This window comes from Nuphar pumila, chromosome 11 (assembly GCF_984573655.1).
Source record: "Nuphar pumila chromosome 11, dmNupPumi1.hap1.1, whole genome shotgun sequence".
NCBI lineage: Eukaryota > Viridiplantae > Streptophyta > Magnoliopsida > Nymphaeales > Nymphaeaceae > Nuphar > Nuphar pumila.
The window spans coordinates 8,927,681-8,952,921 of NC_143259.1; the positions used below are offsets into that span (position 1 = coordinate 8,927,681).

General features: G+C 35.5%; 1 protein-coding gene across 1 annotated transcript in view; it reads left to right on the top strand.

The window, feature by feature from the left end:
- LOC149821860 (myosin-6-like) overlaps positions 1-25,241 on the top strand; it is a 71,266-nt gene that overhangs the window by 24,518 nt on the left and 21,507 nt on the right. The window contains exons 20-29 of the mRNA XM_089981504.1: positions 12,202-12,379; positions 12,546-12,751; positions 12,885-13,004; positions 13,835-13,933; positions 15,425-15,637; positions 15,768-15,907; positions 16,014-16,128; positions 16,222-16,269; positions 16,353-16,436; positions 16,545-16,715. Of these exons, the coding sequence (XP_089837630.1) occupies positions 12,202-12,379; positions 12,546-12,751; positions 12,885-13,004; positions 13,835-13,933; positions 15,425-15,637; positions 15,768-15,907; positions 16,014-16,128; positions 16,222-16,269; positions 16,353-16,436; positions 16,545-16,715 (1,374 nt within the window). The remainder of the gene's footprint in view (positions 1-12,201; positions 12,380-12,545; positions 12,752-12,884; positions 13,005-13,834; positions 13,934-15,424; positions 15,638-15,767; positions 15,908-16,013; positions 16,129-16,221; positions 16,270-16,352; positions 16,437-16,544; positions 16,716-25,241) is intronic.

Consider the following 25,241-nt stretch of genomic DNA (forward strand, 5'->3'; position numbering starts at 1 on the left):
TTTCAAGTCTGGCCCATGATTTGAGATTCCTGTGTATTATTCTTTGTTGTTCCCCGTGCACCTTTTTAACCATATACAATGTCCTTGATTCTTAAAGCTACACTGCTGCCACATGTGGTGCAGAGTATATTGTAACATGTAACATAAGGGTATACGATACAGATTTGCTGCATCATTTCATATCATGTAGTGCGATATAGATGAAATTAGTTTAGATTGTTCGAGTTTAAAATTTTTAGTGTTAATTTTATAACTTGTATCCTAAGGGTCTAAGATACAGATTTACTGCATCATTTCATGTCATGTTGTACAATGCAGATAAAACTAATTAATTTTTAAAACTGAAACTATTTAATGTTAATTTTTATGTATTACAAAACATTCAGATAATTATGAAGTAAAATATGAAGCATTTGAAAATTCGATTTGGCCACATCAGAAAGGAAAATAAGTGCGTGTAAGGAAAAAAAGCAAACTAATTATGGGATAGATGGAATGATGTGTACTAATAATGAAATAGCGCCTCTTACTAATGATAAAGATGACCACAATCTATCAACCTGCTGCAGTGGAAATGTCTTAATCACATATTTTTAAAGATAGGTAAAATTCAGGCGAAAGTAATTAGACACATACCATATGATGTTGCAAATACAACCACCACCAAACATAGAGCCTAGAAAAGTCACTACCACCAGATATGAAAAAAACCACATCTAGCTCTTTCATTGCATCTATCTAGCAAGCACATTCTGTTTCTGAAACTTGAGGATGCTGCTAACCTTCCTCTTCAAAAAAGAAAAAACAAAAAAAAGAGTGATGCTAATCTGATGTTTTCTTCTGGCCATCCTCACCTAATAGCACTAGCAAAAATTTCTGCATCTGACATCATAATTCATTGGTAGAAGGGAAACTGATGAACTACCTCTAAGTCTTTGTCACTAAGGTCATTAATAGTTAATGATTTGGTATGTGAGATAAACCATGGCAATGTTTTTGCTCTTGGCAAGGGACCCAGTCTTCTGCTGTCAGCTGAAATAGTAGAACCGATTGAATTCTGTCTGCCATTGACCATGCATTCTTTATGCAGTTATAGATAAATGATCAAAACCCTTTAAATAACATAGGCTGATGATGTGTTAGGTTATTTTTTCTGTTGCATTTTATGATTGTTTAGCAAAAGACTGAACATCATGAAATATTATATCTTTCTTGTATTAGAGCTAGACATTTATTTACTATATAATCTTTTATTATGCATGAAGTTACTATAAGAATATGAGTTCTTGGATCATCACCAAACAAAGCTTCAAATAGCTCCAACCAAAATACCGAAAAGGATCATTCATAAGAACCACAAAGGTTCATACACAATACCCAAAAAAGGTTATACAAAAACAAGAGGAAAAATATATTTATTTGAATGAGAAAACACTCTTAGAATTCATACAATAGTGAGGGGGCTTTGCCCCATATTTATAATACATTGAGGGAAGTAGGAGAGGGAGTCGTCGAGCTCCCAATGGCTCTAAATAGAGTCGTTGGGAGTCCAACGACTCTCTTGCTTTTTGACTAAGTCAAACATTGACTAGTCAAAAAACCTAAATCAGTACAAAAATGAAAAAAAATAAAAAACCTATTCTAACTAGATTAATCCTATTCTAACTAGACTTAACAATTCCTAGGTAGCCTAGGATATTACATATAATTTAACATTCTCCCTCAAACTTACGGTTGGATAACTAAAAGTTTGTGCAAGAAAAAGTGAAATCGAGGAGCAGCGAGAGGTTTGGTAAAGAAATCTGCCAATTGATATTCTGAAGAAACATAGGGAAGATCAATGGTGTTGTGTAAAAATTCCTCTCGTACGTAGTGACAATCCATCTCGATATGCTTGGTTCGTTCGTGAAATGTCCGGTTGCTGACAATGTAAATAAAACTTTTGTTGTCGCAGAATAGTCGTGATGCTCCTGCACTCTCAACACCCATGTCATGAAGTAATCGCCTTAGCCAGACTACTTCCATAGTGGTTGTAGCCATAGCTCTGTACTCGGCTTCAGTTGATGAAAGAGAGACATTTTGTTGCTTTTAGCACCTCTAAGAAATCAATGATTCACCTAAAAATACACAAAAACCAGCAGTTGAGTATCAATCATTGGGATCACCTCCTCAATCCGCCTCAGTATAAGCATTTAAATGTAAGGAGGAAGAAGCAGACAAGAAAAGTCTTCGAAAAATGAAAGTTTTAATATATCTAATAATGCGTAAAACAACTCCCATATGAACAGTGGTAGGAGCATGCTGAAATTGGCTTGCTGTGTGAACGACATGCCCAATGTCAGGTCTTGTAATGGAGAGATAAGACAGTGCTCAGACAAGTTGTCTGTAAGGTGTTGATTTTCAAGCGATTCTCCATCAATCTTCATTTTGATATTTACAATTTCGAGAGTGTCAACCTGTCTTCTATCTGAGATATCAGACCTGTCAACAATATCTAGAGCAAATTTAGATTAAGTTAGCAAATAACCTCTAGAGGAATAACCGAATAAGCAACTTCTATGCCAAGATTTTTTTTTTAAAATACCCAAGTCACTCATTTCAAAGTGTGTTTTGAGAAACTTTTTAATATTGTCAACTACCTGTTTATCACTTCCAGTGATGATCATGTCGTCTACACATAAGAGAATAATAATAATGCTTGCATCAGAATTCTTGACAAACAAAGTTGTGTCAGTAAGACAAGCTTGAAAACCAAAATCATGCATAACCTGACTAAACTTATCATACTAAGCTTTTAGGGCTTGCTTAAGTCCATACAAAGCCTTATTTAAACGAAGAGTTTTTGCTTTAGGAATATTGATGCCAGGTGGTGGGTCTATGTACACTTCTTCAACTAGGCTTCCATTGAGAAATGCATTGTTAACATCCATTTGATATATATGCCATTTTAGCGATTGAGGCAAAAGTTTCTTCATAGTCTATTTCATATTCTTGGGAATAGCCTTTGTCTACTAATCAGGTTTTAAACCTCTCAAGAGTGCCATCACTCGTGGTTTTAACTTTGTACATCCATTGACAACCTATAGGCTTTTTTCCTTGTGGAATATCTTGAATTGTCAAGGTATTTGCCTTTTTTAAGGCTTTTAATTATATTGTCACAACTTTGATCCATTCAGGATGTTCTTTTGCTACAACATAGTTAGAAGGCTATTCATAGAAGTATATTAAGGCAATGTAGGCTTGATACTTTGGTGAAAAAGACTCATATGACACACATTTTTCGGGAACTTTTGACACTCTAGATGACTTTCTAGTTGATGTTTAGTCATGTTCTTTAGTATATTTTCAAACGCACATGGTTTTTCTAAAATTTTCCGCCTAGAATATCGAATACAATCTTGATTATCACTAAATGATTCTGCACTTATCATATCATTTTGATTATCTTGACTTTCATCAATCTTTGGAACTAAGTCCTACAAAAGGGAATATTCATCTATTTTCGTAGGATTCTCACTTTAAAAAAAAAATTCCTTTTCTAAGAATGATACATTCCTTGATACATATAACTTTTTAGTTTTAAGGTCAAAACATCTATAGCCTTTTTGGTGACTCGCATATCTTAAGAAGGCACAAGCAATAGCACGAGGAGAGTTTATCATTTTTATCCATAAAAACAAAATATTTACACCAAAAAACTCTCAACCTAGAATAATCTGGAATTTGCTTGAAAAGTTTTTCAACATGAGAGATATTGTTTAGTGAAGAAGAGGGCACCCTGTTAATAAGATAAATTGCAATTAGAGTGGCTTTGGCCCAAAAAGTTTTTGGTGCTTGATGTGTAATGAGTAAAGTTCTTGTTGTTTCTATAATATGCCTATGTTTTCTTTCTGCTAAACCATTTTGTTGAGGAGTATAGGGACGATCTTTGATGTGTAATATCGTCTATGTTCAAATAATCTTTATATTCTTTTAATAAAAACTCCCCCCCTAAATCAGTGCGAAAAATTGAAATATCATTCTTAAATTGATTTTTGATTAGATTAAGAAATATCTGAAAATATGAGAAAACTTTAAATTTATGTTTAAGAAAATAAATCCAAGTATGTCTTGTAAAGTCATGTACGAAAATTACATAATACATGAAACCACCTTTTGATATAATAGGTGCGGGTCCCCATACATCCGAATGTACTAACTTAAATGGCCGAGAAGAGACAAAGGTTCTTTCTTGAAAATATAATCTTTTCATTTTTTCAAGAATACATTTTTCACATGTAAAGGTTTCAAAATTACAAAAAAAATCCATCTTTCGAAAAAACTGGATCTTGGATATACTAGAATGGCCAAGTCTCTTATGTCATAGATCCAAGTCAATTTTCTGAACATTACAACATAATGTACTCTTGGGTATTTTCAAAAAATCCATGTAGTACAAGCATACTTTTCTATGACCCTCTTTAATCAGCTTTCCTGCACTCGACAACCATGAGAGGAGAAAGAAACATTACACCCATGGTCAGATAATTGAGAGACAAATAAAAGATTTAGGTTAAGTTTAAGAATATATCTAATTTGTGTAATACAAAATCTTTTTGAGTTTTGAGAAATATTGTTAAAATTTTCTATTCTTTTGATTTCAAGAGATATTTCATCAACATTAAAAACATTCGACCCATTTGAGTTATGACATTCAGATAACATATCTATGTTTGGTGTCATATGAAAAGAGGCACCTTAGTCAAGAGAAGCCAATGAGATTTATCAGGATCGAAAATGCCGACGGAGGAATCAACGACTCCAGTGGATGAAGATGTTCCTTTAAGTAGTGGTTGAAATGTTTCCACTAATTGTGTTAAGGACATGCTTCCAATGGATGACTCACTTGAATCTTGTGAAGATTCGATAGAGGCAACCTTCTTTTCATAGGGTTTCTTCAATTTTGGACAATAAGTATTTACATGTCCTGGTTTTCGACAATAGTAACAAATATCTTTTCTTTTTTCAAATTTATTCCCTTGCTTCTCATCATTTGTCCTCCTATAGTCTAGAGGTTTGTATGTACGAACATGATTTTTTGGTCTAGATACGGCTAGAACCGAGTCATCATAACTCTTAGAGATTCTTTTCTTTAGCATATTTTCTTCCATGCTTAACTCTTCTATTGTGTCTTTTATAGAAGAAACCTTTCCTCGATGAAGAAGAACGAATTTGGTTGATTCAAACTCCGATCTTAACCCACTAATAAATTGAAAGAAGTGCTCTATATTTTTTTGATTTTGGCGGAGTTCTATGTCTTGTGGACAATGTCACTTTGGTTCAAGGAAAACCATTTTTCCCCATAATTTGGACAAACTATTATAGTATTCTTTAATACTCTTGTCCCCTTAACCATATTTCGAACTTTGTCTTGTAAGTTGCACACATGTGCAATGTCTTTAAGAGAATACATTATCTTAATATAGTCTCAAGCATCGTTAGAATGTTCAAATTTTGCAAGACTTGAACATTTTTTGATGTCGACACTACTTATGAGCCAAGATATAATCTTGACATGTCTCATTCTTTATTCTTTTTGTCGTAAGTGATAATGACTTTGTTTTTCTCAACCTCCTTAACATATTTCTTTCTCTTCTACCTTTGTAAGGATTAATTTGGGTTTCAAATCAGTTCCATCAACTAATTCCCACAACCCTTTTCCTCGTATGAGGTGCTTCATTATTGAAGCTCATGTAACATAGTTAGCGTCGTTAAGATTGATGGGTTTAATAGTGACATTATCATTGTCATTCATTTTACAAGGTTTTGAAAAAGAATAAATAAAGAGAGAAGAGAGATAAAAAGAGAGAAGAGATGAAAGAGAGGATAATGAGTACTCCAACACCGATAATGAGTACGAGTGCTCCTCCAAGCTCTTTACACGATCACAATTTTGAAAAGAACTTCACTCTTTTTTCAAACTTTGAATGGCATGCTTTTCGATGCACTGAAAATAAACTTAGCTTGGTCACTAAGCTATGATACCATGTAAGAAGATGAGTTCTTGGATCATCACCAAATGAAGCTTCAAATAGCTCCAACCAAAATACCGAAAAGGATCATTCATAAGAACCACAGGTTCATACACAATACCCACAAAGGGGTATACAAAAACAAGAGGAAAAATGTATTTAATTGAATGGGAAAACACCCTTAGAATTCATACAGTGAGGGGACTTTGCCCCATATTTATAATACATTGAGGGAAGTAGGAGAGGGAGTCATTGGGAGTCCAACGACTCTCTTGCTTTTTGACTAAGTCAAACATTGACTAGTCAAAAAGCCTAAATCAGTACAAAAATGAAAAAAATAAAAAAACTATTCTAACTAGACTAATCCTTTTCTAACTACACTTAACAATTCCTAGTTAGCCTAGGATATTGTTAAATTGTGTAATCAACCATGGAACCCAATATTATATATTATATATAAGGTAATACATATACATATATATGATATATGTATATGTATCTACTCTATTATATATATAAAATATTTATCTTCTATTATTAGCCGTAGGGGTAGTTTAGTCATTTCACTATTTTACACATTCATTTTCTTGAATATGTTTTGTATTTTCTTTTTGTAAATTCTTTTTTTCTTTTCTTAATTTCTTTTTTGTATTTAATGCATTGTACTTTGCCTTGGGGGGGGGGTCAACACTAGTCGTTAGACCCCTCCAATGGTCACATTACGACTAGGTGTGGAGCCCCTCCAAGGCCCATTCAATGCCCTATAAATATGGGCTGCTCCTCTTGTATTTGTTAAGGGTTTTGGGACTATAGCCCAACCTTTTTTTGATGCTTATGAATCTTATGAGTGCATTTGCACATTTGTGAGTGTGTGTTGTGCATAAGTGTTTCAAGTGTTCTTGTTGTGCGTATGTGCACGTATTCGTTTCCAAGAATAGTGTACTTTTGATTGTAGTATCTTGTTGAAGATACTTTTACATGGTATCAGAGCCTCGTTTGAAGGAGGAGGATCGTGCATTTCTTCTCTTTTGAGTGCCTCGAAAAACGTGTCTTCAAAGCTGTTGGAGTTTGGAGTAGATCATCTCCTTCGAGCAACGTTTTAGAAGCCTCTTTTGTCAAGAAAGAGTTGAAAAGCCTTTGAGGTACGTATTGTTTCTCATCATCTCTCCTTTCTAATGGGTGAAAAAGACTCCCATTTCTCTTTTGGGTTCAAACTCAATGGGTCCAATTATCATGTTTGGGCCGGTAACATGAAAGCTCACATCAAAGGAAAAGGGCTTTGGGGATATGTCTAAGGCTCGATTCCCGAACCGGAACCCAAGATAACTTCAATAGAAGAAGGAGAGATAAAGATTCTTGAAGGAGATAAAGAACCAAGGCTCTTAAAGAATATACGAAAAAGCATGAAGAATGAGAAATGAGGAATTTTAAAATCCTCTCTTGGATATTTTCATCCGTAGAAACGAGAATCAATGCAAATATCATAAAGTTAAAGAAGGCTTCTCAAGCATGGGAATATCTTTAGAAAATGTATACTTCTAGGGATTTATCCCATAAATACTATCTCCAAAAGAGAGCGCTAACGCTTCAATAAGGAGAAATGTCTATTAGAGAGTACTTTGCCAAGCTCTCTTATATTTGGGATGAGCTTGCTATGCTCGAACCCAAATGGAGTGGTGAAGCCATAGAGCTTTGTCACAAACAATTGAAAGAAGATAGATTTTTCAATTTCTTGAATGGGCTTAGGCCCGAATTCGAACAAATCCGGTCTTCTCTTTTATCCATCTTCTCTTCTCCCCCTCTCGAAGATGGATTAACTAAATTAAGTGGGGAAGAAACTCGGATGGGTATAAGCAAGATTAACCCAAGTGTTTTAGCCACACCTTCCAATAATGAAGATAATGAAGGTGTAAATACCATTTTAAGACCGGGGAACAACTTAAAGACATACAAGTTTCCTCATTTCAAAAATCAAAATCCAAGTGGACAAGGAGGAAGAAGGGACTATAGCAAGCTTAATTGCTACTTTTGTAAAAAACCGGGGCACATCAAACCCATGTGTCCAAAGTTAAAGAAGCTTCTTGCCATGGCTACTACATCTCAAGAAGGCCCATCATCTTCAAATGGAGCTCTATCTCTTCAACAAATCGTATAAGCTCTTCAACCCCTTCTAAAAGGGGCCGCTTCCGGTGCGACCATGTCAACCTCCTCTCCTCCCGATATGACTTCTTGGCTTTTGGATTCGGGTGCTTCTTTTCATATGACTCTAAGTTTTAATTCTTTTTCCGAGTATACAAAAAATCTCCTTCTATCATTTGTTTTAACCGCGGATGAAACATCTCTTGAAGTAAAATGAATGAGTAACTTTGGAAAACAAGGATTTTTTATTCCAAAAATTAGATTTATACCCAAATTGAACTTAAATTTACTTTTCGTTTCTCAATTCTCGGATCATGGGTGTGATATAAAATTCTCATCTAACAAATGTTGGATACAGGATCACCAGTCCGGGAGATTGATTGGGGAAGACTCTAGGAAGGGTGATCTTTACTATGTCGATTCCCTTCAAGTTCCCAAGAATCTTTTTTGTAATGTTGTCCAAAAAGATATTAATGTGTGGCACAAAAGACTTGGACATCTAAATATTGTAAAAATTTCTCATTTGTCTTTTGTCAAAAGTTTATACAAAAGTGATTTCACTTGTAATGATTGTATACTTGGGAAAATGAAAAAATTACCTTTCCTTCAAAGATCTATGTTTACAACTAGACCGTTTGAAATTGTTCATTCTGATGTATGGGGTCAAACACCAGTTTTATCAAAAGGTGGCTTTGCTTATTATGTTATTTTTGTTAACGATTATACGAGATATTGTTGGATTTATTTTCTTAAACACAAATATGAAATTTTTTCAACTTTTAAAACCTATCATATGATGATTAAGAATCAGTTTAATGGGAATCTCAAAATTTTTAGAATTGACTCAGGTGGAGTATACCTTTCAAATGATTTCGAAAACTACCTTGAAAATTATGGTATTCTTCACCAAAGATCTTGCCCAAAAAACCCTCAACAGAATGTGTTAGCCGAAAGAAAACATTGACATATAATAGAGACAATCGAACTTTGTTGGTCTCTCAAAACATCCCAAAAGGTTTTTGGGCTGAAGCTGCTCTTGCATCTGTCTATCTGATAAATCGGCTACCCTCTAAAAATTTGAACAATATCTTGCCTTTTGAAAAACTCTATACTAAAGAGCTTGACTAAGGTCGATTAAAAATATTTGGTTGTAAATGCTTTGTTCTTACTGATAAGAACGATAAGCTCTCACCTAAAGCAATTCCCTGTGCTTTTCTTGGATATTCTGAAACCCAAAAGGGGTTTCGTTGTTATGATATCAAGAATGATAAGTTGTATGTTTTCAGAAATGCGAGTTTTCTAGAAAATGTTAATGGTTTTGAAAAAGGTGAGTCCCTTGAAGATAACATGGATTATTCTTTCCTATTTGAAATGTTAGCTCATGATGATGTCAATGAGGATAGTGATGATGACTATGCTCCTAATGACATCAATGAGAATGAAAATAGTTCCCCTCCTCTTCCCTTGGTACCTCAACATAGTAACGAAGAAGGTTTAAGAGAACCCATAACATATACCCATAGAGATAGAAGTAATTTCAGGAGTGCTATTGAAAAATACAATGAACCTAGTAGTTCTAACTCAACAAATGATGATCTACGAAGAACTGAGAGAAGTAAAAGAGTACCCTCTAGGTTTGTCTCATTTGATTCTTTTTCACCCAGATATAGGGCTTGTCTTAGTGCTATCCACTCTTACTTTGAACCAAGAAATTTTGAGGAAGCTAAAAAATGTATAGAATGGCAAGATGCTATGCAAAATGAACTCACTTATCTTAGGAAAGCAGAGACATGGGAATTCCAAACTCTACCTACTGGAAAGAAAACCATAGGCTGTCGTTGGGTATTTAAGGTTAATACTAAGAGCGATGGATCTCTGGAAAGATACAAAGCTCGCTTAGTAGCTAAAGGGTATAGTCAAGAGTATGAAATTGACTATGAAGAAACCTTCGGGCCCATTGCCCGAATGGTAATTGTCTGATGTTTCATTTCTGTTGCATCTATCAACAAATGGAGCACCTATCAGATGGATGTTAAGAATGCTTTTTTGAATGGTGATTTGAATGAAGAGGTTTACATGGATGCTCCACCTGGAATGGAGACTCCCAAAGAGAAGGTGCTTCGCCTTAGGAAAACTCTTTATGGCTTAAAACAAGCTCATGAGGCTTGGTATGATAGGTTTAACTCTGTAATGTTAGAAAATGGTTTTTCATCTTGCTTTACTGATACTGCTTTATTCGTAAAAAAATCTAATGCAGGGATTGTTATTTTGCTTCTATATGTTGATGATATGCTTATAACCGGAAGTGACTCTAAAGGGGTTAAAAGCATAAAATCAATTTTAAAGGATAAGTTTGAAATGTTTGACTTGGGTTTTCTAACTTATTTTTTGGGTATTGAAATAGCTTACTCTCATAGAGGGTATTTTTTGTCTCAAACTAAGCTTGCATATGAGATTATTGAGAGGTCAGATATTACTGATGATAAGGTTTATGAAACTCCTGCTATAGTAGGAGCTAAAATGAAGATTGATGGTGGTGTTCCTCTCTCTGATCCTACTCCTTACAGACAGCTTGTAGGATCGTTGATGTATCTGAGTATTACCAGACCAGATATCTCACATGCAGTTTATACGGTAAGCCAGTTTCAGCATGCACCAACCTCCGTCCACATGAGTGCCGTCTTACGGGTCATAAGATACATAAAGGGTACTCTAAATAAGGGAGTTTTCTTGTCCTCTTCCTCTGATTTAAAATTAATTGCATATACTGATTCTGACTGGGGAGGTGACCCAAATAATCGTCACTCCACCACTGGCTTCTGTGTGTTTTTAGGTGATTCACTGATTTCATGGAGATGTAAAAAGCAGCAAAAAATATTTCTGTCCTCTACTGAAGCTGAGTATCGTGCCATGACCACTACTACCATGGAGATTGTGTGGATCCATCAACTATTGAAAAATATGAGAATTGTCATAAAAGGACCCACCAAGCTATGCTGCGATAACAAAAGCTCTATTTACATTGTCAAAAATCATACTTTTCATGAGCGGACCAAGCACATCGAGATGGACTGTCACTATGTTCGTGAAGCTTATCTAAGAGGAGTCATTGATCTTCCATATGTAACTTCAGAATATCAGCTGACAGATTTCTTCACCAAAGCATTGTGTGTTCCGCGGTTCAACTTTCTTCTTGGCAAACTTTTGGTCATCCTGCCCTAAGTTTGAGGGGGGGGGGTGTTAAATTATGTAATCATCCATGTAACCCAATATTATATATTTTTTATATATAAGGTAATACATATACATATATATGACATATGTATATGTATCTACTCTATTATATATATAAAATATATATCTTCTATTATTAGTAAAGGTAGTTTAGTCATTTCACTATTTTACACATATTCATTTTCTTGAATATGTTTTGTATTTTCTTTTTGTAAATTCTTTTTTTCTTTTCTTAATTTCTTTTTTGTATTTAATGCATTGTACTTTGCCTTTGGGGGGGGGGTCAACACTAGTCGTTAGACCCCTCCAATGGTCACATTACGACTAGGTGTGGAGACCCTCCAAGGCCCATTCAATGCCCTATAAATATGGGCTGCTCCTCTTGTATTTGTTAAGGGTTTTGGGACTATAGCCCAACCTTTTTTTGATGCTTGAGTGCATTTGCACATTTGTGAGTGTGTGTGTTGTGCATAAGTGTTTCAAGTGTTCTTGTTGTGCGTATGTGCACGTATTCGTTTCCAAGAATAGTGTACTTTTGATTGTAGTATCTTGTTGAAGATACTTTCACAGATATTACATATAATTTAACAGTTACCTTATAGGTGCCATGTTCCTGTGCAGTATGCTCTAGCTAATTTTATTTCATTATATTTTGTCATCAAAAGAATCAATATTTATATGTAACTACTACAGCATCCAATGAAATCGTGTTGCTGGAAGTTTTGTGTTTAGTATCAATGCAATATCCACTTGTTTCTGTAGATATTTCACAATTTGTACTTTGGAAATCTAATTATGGTATTGGTTCCATTTGCAGATTGGAAAAACGAAGGTGTTTCTAAGGGCTGGTCAAATGGCTGAACTAGATGCACATAGGACAGAAGTCTTAGGGAGATCAGCCACCATTATCCAAAGAAAAGTTCGTTCATATATGGCTCGTAAGAGATTCCTTTCATTACGACAGTCTGCAATACGCATGCAGGCTTTGTGGAGAGGTATTATATCTGTAGACTGTAATATATCTGTCTTTCAGCCTTAGTTTTCCTATTTTTTGAGACCTGTGTTAGTTATCTGAAAGATTAATTTCTTCCTTCTAGGAGACGAATTTTACAAAATATAGTTGATGACATGATGTGCATCACTGTTCTGTGCTGCTTGCAGGAAGGACTGATCGCAAGCTGTATGAAAGCATGCAAAGAGAATCTGCCTCTATTAAGATCCAGAAATATGTCCGCAGACACATTGCAGTCAGTGCCTACAAGAACATGTTATCTGCTGCAATTGCTCTTCAGGCTGGACTTCGTGGCATGGCAGTGCGTAATGAGCTACGTTTCAGACGACAAACAAAGGCTGCAATTTTCATCCAGGTATGGCCTCTGTTTAGACTTTGACTCGGCCTTAATGTATATTAAGATAATATGTTTAACTGTCTGATGTAGAGGTGTCCTATCTGGAACATGAGAGAGGTTTCTGATGGGTTTTTTTTGGTCGTCTCCCCAGGCCCAGTGTCGTACATATCTAGCTTCCTTGCATTATAAGAAAATGAAGAAGGCTGCAATTACTATGCAGTGTGTCTGGAGAGGAAGAGTTGCAAGAAAAGAATTACGGAAACTCAAAATGGTGAGTTGTCTGTTTTGTTTTTCATATGATCATTGTGGGATGTACCCTGTATCAATTTGTTTAGCATGAACACAAAATTGGCTTTGTTGCATTATAAGAAGATGGAGAGGTTTTTGGTGTTTGCTTTTAGAATATTATTCTGGGTATCAGAAGCCATTGTGATCACGAAAATTTGATAGTACTCGTCCTAAAAATGAAAATAAATCTTTTATCTTCTCAGTTGTTTATCATAAATATTCCTTGTTTTCTTTTTGTTCAATTTGGTGCATTGAGTTGTTGATCTGTTTTGCTTAAGGATGCTAAACCATTTCTTGGAATTTTCTACCTATGTTATATTTTCCCATTTGATGTCCTAAATTTTTTTGCAAAATCTGAAGCCGCAATCAGATTGACTTTTGATATTATTATTGCTCTGTATTATTTTATTTGATTGGTTTGAACTTTGAACCACAACTTACAAACCATTTCTTGGAATTATTTGTGTATGTTATGCTGAAGATTTTGTCTTCCTGCATAAATATTTTCCCATTTGATGTCCTAAAACTGTTTGCAAAATATGAATCTGCATTCAGACTGATTTTTGATATTATTATTGCTCTGTATGCTTTTATTTGATTGGTTTGAACCACTACTTACAAAAGTTTTTGACCTATCTACTTCAGGCTGCAAGGGAAACAGGTGCTAAATATTTTCCCATTTGATGTCCTAAAACTGTTTGCAAAATATGAAGCTGCATTCAGACTGATTTTTGATATTATTATTGCTCTGTATGCTTTTATTTGATTGGTTTGAACCACTACTTACAAAAGTTTTTGGCCTATCTACTTCAGGCTGCAAGGGAAACAGGTGCACTCCAAGCTGCCAAAAACAAATTGGAAAAACAGGTTGAAGAACTCACATGGAGATTACAGCTGGAGAAACGCATGCGGGTAAATTCTGTACACATTCAGTTTGGCAATTCATAAAATTCTTTTTCCTCTCTTTGCAAAGTTTTGGCTCCTGATATAATATCATACCCTCTAGGAAGGTTGTGTGCATATATCAGTGAGAGACCACTGGATCTCATAGAAAGTTTGAATTTTGATGGGCAATAGGTTCTTGTTTGGCTTGTCAAGATGACCTGCTTGCTTGCTGTCATGCAGATACTAAAATGGAAGATGTTTAGTTAAGGGAGCTTGAACTGATGTCCTAATTCACCAATTGACAAAACTTCTAGCGTGATTTTAATAATATTAATGCAATGGCTCCACTCATCTGGTAGGGGGGACTTGTGAATGTCAACAAGTTGAACCAATATATACTACACATTGGGTTGTGGGCCTCTGGGGCAGTAATCCTCCATATATATGTGTTTCTTCAGAATTTTGATAGAAGAGCATAAAACTAACGGGATTACTGATCTTTATATAGGAGCACTTTCATACTAGAAATGAAATGTGTTTATGGAATTCTTATATTGGTTCTATTCTGTCCCGTTCTTCTCCAGTGATTTTCGAGTTGGTTTTGTTTCCTTGTTAATGGACAGTTAGTTGCTTAGTCACAGGGATTCGGCTAGCAGGGTGCCGCATCCGCGTCGACGCGATGCGGGTGCGGCACCGGGTGCGTTGACTGATCCAGGGTCATTTTGGTCCATTTTTTTTTTAAAATTTGCCCTATGAAATGGGCTGCGGAATTTAAAAGGAAAAAATTCTTGGGGGGGGGGGGGCTGCCCCCCTATAACCCCCGCCAGGGGCATCCCCCCTGCACCCCCGCACCCATGTGACATAGGTTAGTTTCCTTTGAGGCTTTGACATTTTTGGGCCGTTGAAGTTTCTTTAGTTAGTTTTGTTTATTGGATATTCAATGCATAAACTGTTTTCTTTTTGAGAAGAAAGAAAATAAATTCATTAATCGGAAAATAAGCAATAGAGAGGTGACCAGGAGTCACCAAATACAAGTCAGTGGCAGGAGCCAATAGGTTGAGAACCTATCAAGCTGAGCTCCGTATTTGGCCAGAACTCATAAACTGTTATTTGTTGTTTCGGCATGTCATGATGACAAGTGCTCATCATAGTTAAGTTGATGCACAAAATGCCTTGTGTATTTGAGCGAATGAGAATACAAGTTTGCTTTTAATTTCTAATCATTGGATGCCTAAAGCGGTTATTGACCTCTACCTTTTGGCCAATTTTTATTTGAATTTTACTATAAGTATGATGCTTTTTGTGATATCTTGTGGCCAAGTAAGTTTCTAGTCTCTAGACCATGTTTGCTCCTTAGTTTTTTTCTTTTGCACTTATATGTGTCCGTGCTAATATTCCTTTTTTTGACTTTCACCTTTCTCTAGTGATCATCGTTGATGGTAAAGTAATATGATTGTTTATTTTTGGTACCTTTCCCTTCTTCCTGCAATTTGGTTTCTTATGCATTCATTATCTCAGGCTGATGTGGAGGAAGCCAAGGCACAGGAAACAGCTAAATTGCAAGCTGCATTACAAGATATGCAACTTCAAGTCAAAGAAACTAAAGCAGTGTTGTTGAAGGAACGCGAGGCTGCGAAAAAGCTATCTGAGCAGGCTCCGGTCATAAAGGAGGTTCCAGTTATCGATATGGCAGTTGTGGAGAAACTTACTTCTGAAAATGAAAAACTCAGGGTATGTCCCAACACCAGTTTCTATTACACTTTTTGTTTAAGCTCAGCGGTTTGCTTCTTTGTGCTGTGTATCTCCTTTGAGTTTTTTTACATTTCCTGATTCGGATAATATCTTGGGATTGTTGTTTCAGGTCTTGGTGAATTCTCTAGAGAAGAAGGTCGATGAAGCTGAGAGAAAATTTGAAGAAACACACAAACTTAGTGAAGAAAGGAAGAAGATGGCTGAGGAAGCAGAATCCAAGATAATTCAATTGAAGTTTACTGTTCAAAGGTGTGTGTGTGGGGTTTACATGCTTATTTCTTGTGTGTGTGTGTGTGTGTGTGTGTGTGTGTGGTTTAGATGCTTACTTCTTGTGCATGCTTATTTCTTGTCACAGTCTGGAAGAGAAACTTTCTAACATGGAATCTGAGGATCAAATTCTTCGACAGCAAAGCTTGTTAAATTCACCTGCAAAGCGCATGTCAGAGCATTTAGCAATTCCATCACCTAAGGTACATTCCTTTTGAAATATTAAACTAGAAAAAATGTAATTTTTCTTTTTACAGGTGTCTTTAAGTATGTGGTCTTTGAGTTCTTCCTTGCAGATTTTGGAGAATGGACACCATGAGACTGAAGATGCAAAAACTAATAACGTAAGATCTAATGTTCATTAATGTGGTACACTGTTATTTGGGCATCTTTGTGGAGTCTACCCACAATGTTGCTTCTGCTGCAGGAACCACAGAGCACACCCCCTACCAACAAGGTGCTTGCACAATCTGACAGCAAATTGAGGAAGTCCATTCTTGACAGGCAGCATGTATGTTCATTGTGTGCCAAAACACAGAAGAGTTTGAATAAGTACTTCAATTTTCATGTGCATAGCTAGTGGTTGCTCTTTCTAACCAATCAGATCCTTTGTTAACAGGAGAATGTGGATGCTTTAATCAAGTGTGTGCATCAGAATATTGATTTCAGTCAAGGAAAACCTGTTTCAGCCTTCACTATATATAAATGTCTTCTCCACTGGAAATCATTTGAAGCTGAGAAGACAAGTGTTTTTGACCGTCTTATTCAGATGTTTGGTGAAGCAATTGAGGTATATAATAATTTCTTGATAAGCTTTTTCCCTGAGTCAAGTTTCTAGAACTGTCCATTGGAACATTTTGTTTATAACCTTCAGATTTTGACTGTCAGGTTTCCTTCCATTCATTTCTAGTCATGGGCTAGTAGCCTATCTTTAGTCATGCAAGTCTTTATTCTTCAGTTATTTGGTCCTGCAAATGACGTGGAAGTCCATTACTTGCTTTCTATGTGATCAATTAGTGTTATATGAGATTTAAAGATGATAGCCTTGGTAAAAGAATCACCACGAACTAGTCTGTGTCTTCCACTTAGTTGTAAAAGGTAGTGCCTAGGCACAGCCCCACCGCCTGGGCGGCCAGGTCTGGGCAGTGGGGCCCTATATTGCCGCCCAGGCTGTCACCGCCTAGGATTTTTTTAAAGCCTAGGTTTTTTTTTTGAAGTTTTTTTTTGTTTTGAAGACATATCATTTGTTTTCTTCTTCGAGGAGAAGAAAAAGAAGAAAGAGAAGATATTTATTTGTTTATTGCTTGTATTGTGTCTATTGTTGATAAGAAGAAGATATTATTTGTCTATTGTTTGTATTATGTCTATTGTTGTTAATTTTTTTGTATACATGATTTTATTTTTTGTGTATTATCATTCACATTGTTAGTTGTATGGTTTGTTTATTCAGTTATTAATTTATTTGAGTAGGTTAAGGTTATGTAATATAATGGTTTTATGGTGTTCAATGCCATATTATTTGTCTATTGCTTATTATAGATCGATTTTATGTTGTATACATGTTTCTTATTATGTTTTTTAATTTTTTTTTATTTTGGGTACCGCTTAGGCTTAGGCCTTTTGAGGAGCTCACCGCGTAGGCTCCGCCTAGCGCCTATGACAACTAAGGTCCTCCATTCAGAGGGTATTTGTGTCACAAAATGAGAGTCTTCAAAACACAAATGTTCACCAATACAAATTCCAAATGGATATGCACAAAAGTGAGCCACAAAGAACACACTCACAACATCCATAATGAGCACACATAAAGAAGACTCAAATATAAAATAATATTTTATTGAACTTTCAAATATGCTTGTAAAAGCATTACTAGAATGAGGGGATTTACCCCCTTTATATACACACATGAGGGCTAAAATGGGCACAAAAGAGAGCCCATTGTAGTTATTGGAGCTAGTTCAATGGCTAGAATCTAGCCGTTGGACTAGTCCCAACGGCTAGTCAACCAGTGGTTGACCAAGCCCCAAAAGGGAAAAAGTAAGAATGAAAAAGAAAAAGAAAAAGAAAAGGAATAAAAAGTTAAAATACAATACATATAATATATATATATATATATATATATATATAAGTATATATGTATATATGTACATTACATTCTAATACTCTCCTTCAAACTTACGCTATAACAATCAAAAGTTTTCCTAAAAGGAAGTGTAATCAATCTTGGAGCAGAGAGAGACTTGGTGAGGAAGTCTGCCAATTGTTACTCTATTCTAACATACAATAAATCAATGTTGCCATGTAGGTACTTCTCTCTTATATAGTGACAATCCATCTCGATATGTTTGGTGCGCTCCTGAAACGTATGGTTGCTGACAATGTAAATTGCACTTTTGTTGTCACAACACATTTTTTAAGCACCTGCTATTTGAATGCATATATCTGCCATCAGTCGCCTTAGCCAAACTAATGCCATTATGGTAGTAACCATGACTCGGTACTCAACTTTCGTGTATGAAAAAAAGACCTTTTATTACTTCTTGCATCTCCATGAAATCAGAGTCACCTAAAAACACATCAGAGTCACCTAAAAACACACAAAAACCCATGGTTGAGTGTCGGTGTTTGGAATCCCTTTCAGTCAGCATTAATATAAGCAAATAAATTTAATACGGATGAAGAAGACGAAAAAACCCTCTAGAAATGAAAGTTTTAATATATCTAATAATTCGTAAAATGACTTCCTTATGAACAAAAGTCGAAGCATGTTGAAATTGAATAGTTGTGTACATGTGCTATGCTGGGTCTAGTAATGGAGAGGTAAGAGAGTACTTCGATAAGTTGTTTATAGGGAGTCATATAATGAAACAAGGTACAATGAAACAATAGTGAAACAAACACAATGCCAATAAAGGGCTTTAATAAACTCACTTAAGCTTGGTCACTAATGGTCCAAATACAATCTCAAAAGAGATAAAAATAACAAACAACACAAGAGGCATACAAGCCTATAAGATGGGAAAAAACTCTTGAGAAAACCCTCAAATGCTTCTAAGAGCATTGAGGAATAACAAGGGAGTGAGACTCTATTTATAGAGCTTCACTCCAGCACATGGGAGGCAGTCCAGCTCTTTGGACTGCCTCCCAACAATTATATTTTAACTGTTGTGCCCAACAATCATAATATGACTGTTGGGCAGGTTATTTATTACAATGCTAAATTATATTTCACTCCCTAGTGGACTGTACTATATGATAAAAGACAAAAATACCCTTATCGAGTATTTGAATACAATTTTATTTTTAAGACTCCTCAAACTTATGGGGAAATCACCGAAAGTTTGTTAAGAAACAAAAATTGAAGCAGTGGAAGAGCTTTGGTGAAGAAGTCTGCAATATGAAATTCTGACTGGACATATGGCAATGTAATAGTTCTTTTCAAATATTCTTTGCGAACATAGTGACAATCCATCTCAATGTGTTTTGTTCGCTCGTGAAATGTGTGATTGTTGGCTATATACATGACACTTTTATTATCACAACATAGCTTTAAAGGTTCTGAGACATCGACACCCATATCAGAAAATAATGCTCTCATCCACACAACTTCAGTGGTTGTGGTAGCCATTGCCCTGTACTCAGCTTCCGTAGAGGATAAAGACACTTTCTGTTATTTTTTGCATCACCAAGAAATGAGAGAATCACCTAAAAACACACAAAAGCCAGTAGTTGAGTGCCGATTATTAGGATCTCCTCTCCAGTCAGAATCAGTGTAAGAAATAAGACTTAAGGATGAGTAAGAAGATAAGAATAGTCTTTTAGATATAGTTTTCTTGATGTATCGAACTATTCTTAATACTGCACTCATGTGGACGGTTCTGGGCGCATGTTGAAATTGACTTGCAGAATATACAACATGCGCAATATCTGGCCTTGTAATGGACAGGTATATCAACGATCCAATAAGTTGTCGATTAGGGGTTGGATCATCTAATAATACTCCATCTTCAGCTCGCATTTTCACATTTATTACTTCAGGAGTACCAACATATTTTGTGTTAGTGATTCCTGAACGCTCAACAATATCAGCTGGAAACTTGATTTGAGATAAAATGTATCATCTTGTTGAGTAGGCTACTTCAATTCCTAAAAAGTATCTCAAAAAAGCAAGATCAGTCATATCAAAGGATTTTTTAAGCAAAATTTTAATATCTTCAGTTTCCTTTTGATCATTCCCTGCGATGATCATATCATCAACATACAAAAGAAGAATGATTAATGAGGTACCTGTAGATCTCACAAAAAGAGCAGTGTTAATGTAATAAGATTTAAATCCAAGTTTTAATATCGTACCACTGAACCAATCATACAATGCTTTAGGAGCTTGTTTAAGCCCATATAGGGCTTTTTGAAGCGGAAGGACCATGCCTTTTTCAATAGACAGACCAGGGGGAGGATCCATGTATACTTCTTTATTTAAGTTTTCATTCAAGAATGCATTTTTAACATTTAACTGATATATCGATCATTTTCGAATGGACTCTATAGCAATTAGAGTTCTAACTCTAGTTATACGAGCTACTGGGGCAAATGTCTCTTCATAATCTTTACCATATTCTTAAGAATACCCTTTTGCAACAAGTCTTGCTTTATATCTCTCAAGAGACTCGTCACTTTTTGTTTTAATTTTAAACACCCATTTACACCCTATTGTCTTCTTTCTGATAGAAAGATGTTGAATTGCCCAAGTGTGAGCCTTGTGTAATGCATCTAATTCAATTTTCATGGCTTCAACCTATTCATTTATATTTTTGGCCTCGTTATAGTTGGATGGTTCATGATAGGAATGAATGGCTAGAAGACATGCCCCTGTAGTTTGGTAAGAAGGATTCGTATGAGACAAACCTACTTGGAGGCCTATGTGTTCGTTCTGACCTTCTAACACTAGTTTCTTCAGTATTTGTTAGTTGATTATATCTGTCAAAGGGCACATGGATGCTCCCCAATATTTTGTCTAGAGTATTGAAGAAGATCTTGAGATGGTTCGCTACTTGAGTCATTAATAGACTTGAAGGTTTTAATATCATTACTAATACCTTTATTGGGTAACAAATCAAATAAGAAAGCATACTCGAATTCTTCCTTAGGAACTTCAAAAAAAAATCCATTGTCATTTTCTAAAAAGGTAACATTTCTAGAAACATAGAGTTTATCATTTGTTTTATCATAACATCGATATCCTTTTTTATTATCAACATAACCAAGAAAGAAACATTTTATGGCTTTAGGAGAGAGTTTGTTATATTTTTCAAGAAGCACGAAGCATTTACATCCAAATACCCTTAGCCTTTTTAATAAAGAGTTTTTCAATAGGAGACTTGTTTTTCAAAGTTTGAGAAGGCATTCTATTTATTTGATATACTGCAATTAGGGTAACTTCAGCCAAAAATTGCTTTGGAATTTCTTTTGAAATAAGTAGGGTTCTAATAGTTTCAATGATGTGACGATGTTTTCTTTCAGAAATCCTATTTTGTTGAGGTGTCTTAGTGCATGATTTTTGATGCACAATTCCATGATTTTTTAGATATAATTGAAATTCATTTGAAAGAAACTCTCCCCAAGAGTCGGAGCGAAAGACTTTAATGTTTGTTTTAAATTGATTTTTTTACTAGATTATGAAAGTTTTTAGAACATGAAAAAACTTTGGATTTGAATTTTAGAAAGTAAATCCAAGTATGTCTATTAAAATAATTTATAAATATAACATAGTACGAATAACCACCTTTTGATATAACATGAGCGGAACCCTACACATCCGAAGAACACTTCGTTCATGAGGTTCTCCTTCATCTATTCACATTTTGACATTTATGTTCTTCGGAATATCTACTCTCTGCTCATCGGTAATTTCAGACTTGAAAACAACATGAGAAGCCAACTTAGACTGAGACAACAAATACCCTCTATGGGAATAAGCAACTTCAATCTCTAGAAAGTATTTTAAAAAACTAAATATGTCATTTCAAAATTATTTTTAAGCAAAATTTTTTATATGAGCAACTCCCTGTCTATTTTCCCCGGTGATGATCATGCCATCCATATACAAGAGAACAACAATACTAAATCTATCATACAAGCATAACTTTACTAAATCTATCATACCATGCTTTTGGGTCTTATTTTAGACCATAAAGTGCTTTATATAAACGAAAAGTTTTTTCCTTGATAATAGTAATGCCGAGAGGTGCCTCCATTTAAACTTCTAAATTTTCATTAAGGAAAGCATTCTTGACATCCATCTGGTATATGGATCAGTTCTTAATAGAAGCTACATCTACTAGTGTCCTAACCAGAGTTACCAGTCGAGGAAGCGGAAGCGGGAAGCGAGAGCGGGAAGTGAGGCACTTTCAAAAATTTAGGAAGCGGGGATGCGAGAGCGGGAAGTGAGGCACTTTCAAAAATTTAGGAAGCGGGGAAGCGGGGGACCACTTAGAAGAAAATTATGAACCGAAAGCGAGGGGAAAGCGAAAAAAATGAAAAAAATGGGGAAGCGTGGGGAAAGCGTGCTTCCCATAAATGGGAAGCACATTTCTCATAAAAGGGAAACACGCTTCCCATAAAAGAAAAACGTGCTTCCCAAAAAAGGGGAGCGCTTCCCCACGCGTTTCGGAAGCGCAACATTTCGCGCTTCCGAAGCGCGTATCGGGGAAGCGTGCTTCCCTATATACCTAGGCACTTCCAGTAACTCTGGTCCTAACTGTGGTCATCCTAGCGATAGGAGCAACGATTCTCATAGTCAATGCCATATTCTTAGGAATAACCGTTAGCAACTAATCTGACTTTTTATCTTTCTAGAGTCCCATCACTCTTGTTTTTTTACCTTGTATACCCATATACAATCTATATGTTTCTTGTTCTATAGAATATCTTGGAGTGACAAAGTGTTGTCTTTCTTCTCTAAGGCATCTAACTCTATCCTCATGGCCTCTTCCCACTTGGAGAGGCCTCAGGCTTGGGCATAGGTCGAGGGTTCAACATAGAAATGGATTGTAATGAACAATACGGAAATGCAAATAACAAGATAACTCTTAGAAGAGTTTAACAAAGAGCCAATAATTACAAGCACATAATGTGCACAATACACAAACCCACTAAAGGGGAATGCCAAAAAGGCAAAAGAGATATTATTGAGAGGTAAAAAGATGAGTGCAAGCCACACTTACAAGAGGGGAGAGCCCCTCAATTTATAAAGAGAAAAAGTAACTAAGAGGGGGTCATTGGGGCTCCCAATATAGTCATTGGGGAGCCCCAACGGTCATATTAATGACTGTTGGGGACCCCAATGGTCCTAATTACATAAAAATAAAAAAGAAAAAAGAATACAAAAAAGGGAAAAACCTAAGAAAAATAAATGGGTAGTGAAATAATACCCCTATCAAGTATTTTGATATAAATACATAATATATATATATATATATATATAAACACCCCTCAAACTTTATGGGAAGAAAATCGAAAGTTTGCTAAGGAGAAACAAGAAGCGAGGAGTCTGAAGCGCCTTGGTGAAGAAGTCAACAAACTGATGTTCTGATTCATCAAAAGGTAATATAATAGTTCTCATGAGGTATTCATCTCGAACATAATGACAGTCCATTTCAATATGCTTGGTGCGCTAATGGAAAGTATGATTGCTTGCAATGTTGATCACACTCTTGTTGTCACTGCAGATCCTAGAAGAAGTTGAGATGATGACCCCCTTATCACCGAGAAGACTTCTAAGCCATATAATCTCCATGGTTGTAGTCGTCATGACACAATATTCAGCTCCAGTTGGCGACAAAGATACTTTTTGTTGCTTCTTGCACGTTCAAGAGATAAGCGAGTCTCCTAAGAAAATACAAAACCCAGTGTTTGAGATTCGATAATTGGGATTACCTCCCAATCTGCATCAGTATAAGCAGTCAAATCAAAAGAGGAAGAGGAGGATAAGAAAAGTTTCTTAGAGATAGTATTCTTGATATATCGCACAATTCTCATGACAACGGCCATATGAATTGTCGCAGGGGCATGCTGAAACTGGCTTACAGAATGAACAACGTGAGCAATATCCGGTCGGGTTATAGACAAGTAAGTGATCCAATTAATTGTCGATACGGAGTAGGTTCATCAAGTAGAGCACCATCTCTTAGTCTTAATTTGGCATTTATAACTTTAGGAGTTTCTACTTTCTTATCATCAGAAATCCTTGACTTAGCAGAAATGTCTGCTGCCTGCTTCATTTGGGACAAAATATATCCTCGCTGCGAATAGTCCACCTTAATACCTAGAAAGTATCTCAGAAAACCCAAGTCAGTCATATAAAAAATTTTCTTTAACATAGATATAATGTCATTTACTCTCTCTTTGTCACTTCCTGTGATGATCACATCATCAACATAAAGGCGCAGAATTACAATAGAATCACCTGTTTTCTTAACAAATAGAGCAGTGTCATTATAACAAGAAACAAAACCCAAGTTAATTAGTACATTACTAAACTTGTCGTACCAAGCCTTGGGAGCTTGTTTAAGATCATACAATGTTTTCTTAAGTTTCAAAACTTTTCCATTTAAATTCATACCAAGAGGAGGATCCATATAAACCTCTTCACTAATATCTTTATTTAAAAAAACATTTTTAACATCAAGTTGATAAATATGTCATTTTTTGTTAGAAGCAATTGCAATAAGAGCTTGAACACTTGTCATTCTAGCAACCGGAACAAACGTCTCATTATAATCTATCCCATACTCTTGTGCGTATCCTTTAGCTACCAATCTAACTTTATATCTTTCTAAAGATCCATCACTTTTGTTTTTACCTTAAAAACCTATCTACATCCTATGGGTTTATTTTCTTAAGGAGGATCCACAATTTCCCAAGTTTGGGTCTTCTTGAGAGCATTAAGTTCATGTTTCATGGTTTCATTCCAATGTGCATATTGTTTAGCATCATTGTAATGAGATGGTTCATAAAAGGAGTGAATGGCTAATAGACAAGTTTGAAAATGTGGTGAAAAAGACTCATAAGACACAAATCTATTTGGTGCTTTAGAAATACGGTTTGACCTTCTTTGAGATGATTCTTCTAAAGACATGTTTTGAGAAAATTTATCAAAAGCACATGGATGATTATTTTCACTTTATAAACTTGAGTATTATTTGTTATATGCTCATCTATATTTTCATGAGATTCATTTCTTTCATTGTCAAAAATTTGATCAATTTGATTTTCAACTTCATTGAGAGGTTCAATATTCTCAATTGATTCATCTTGT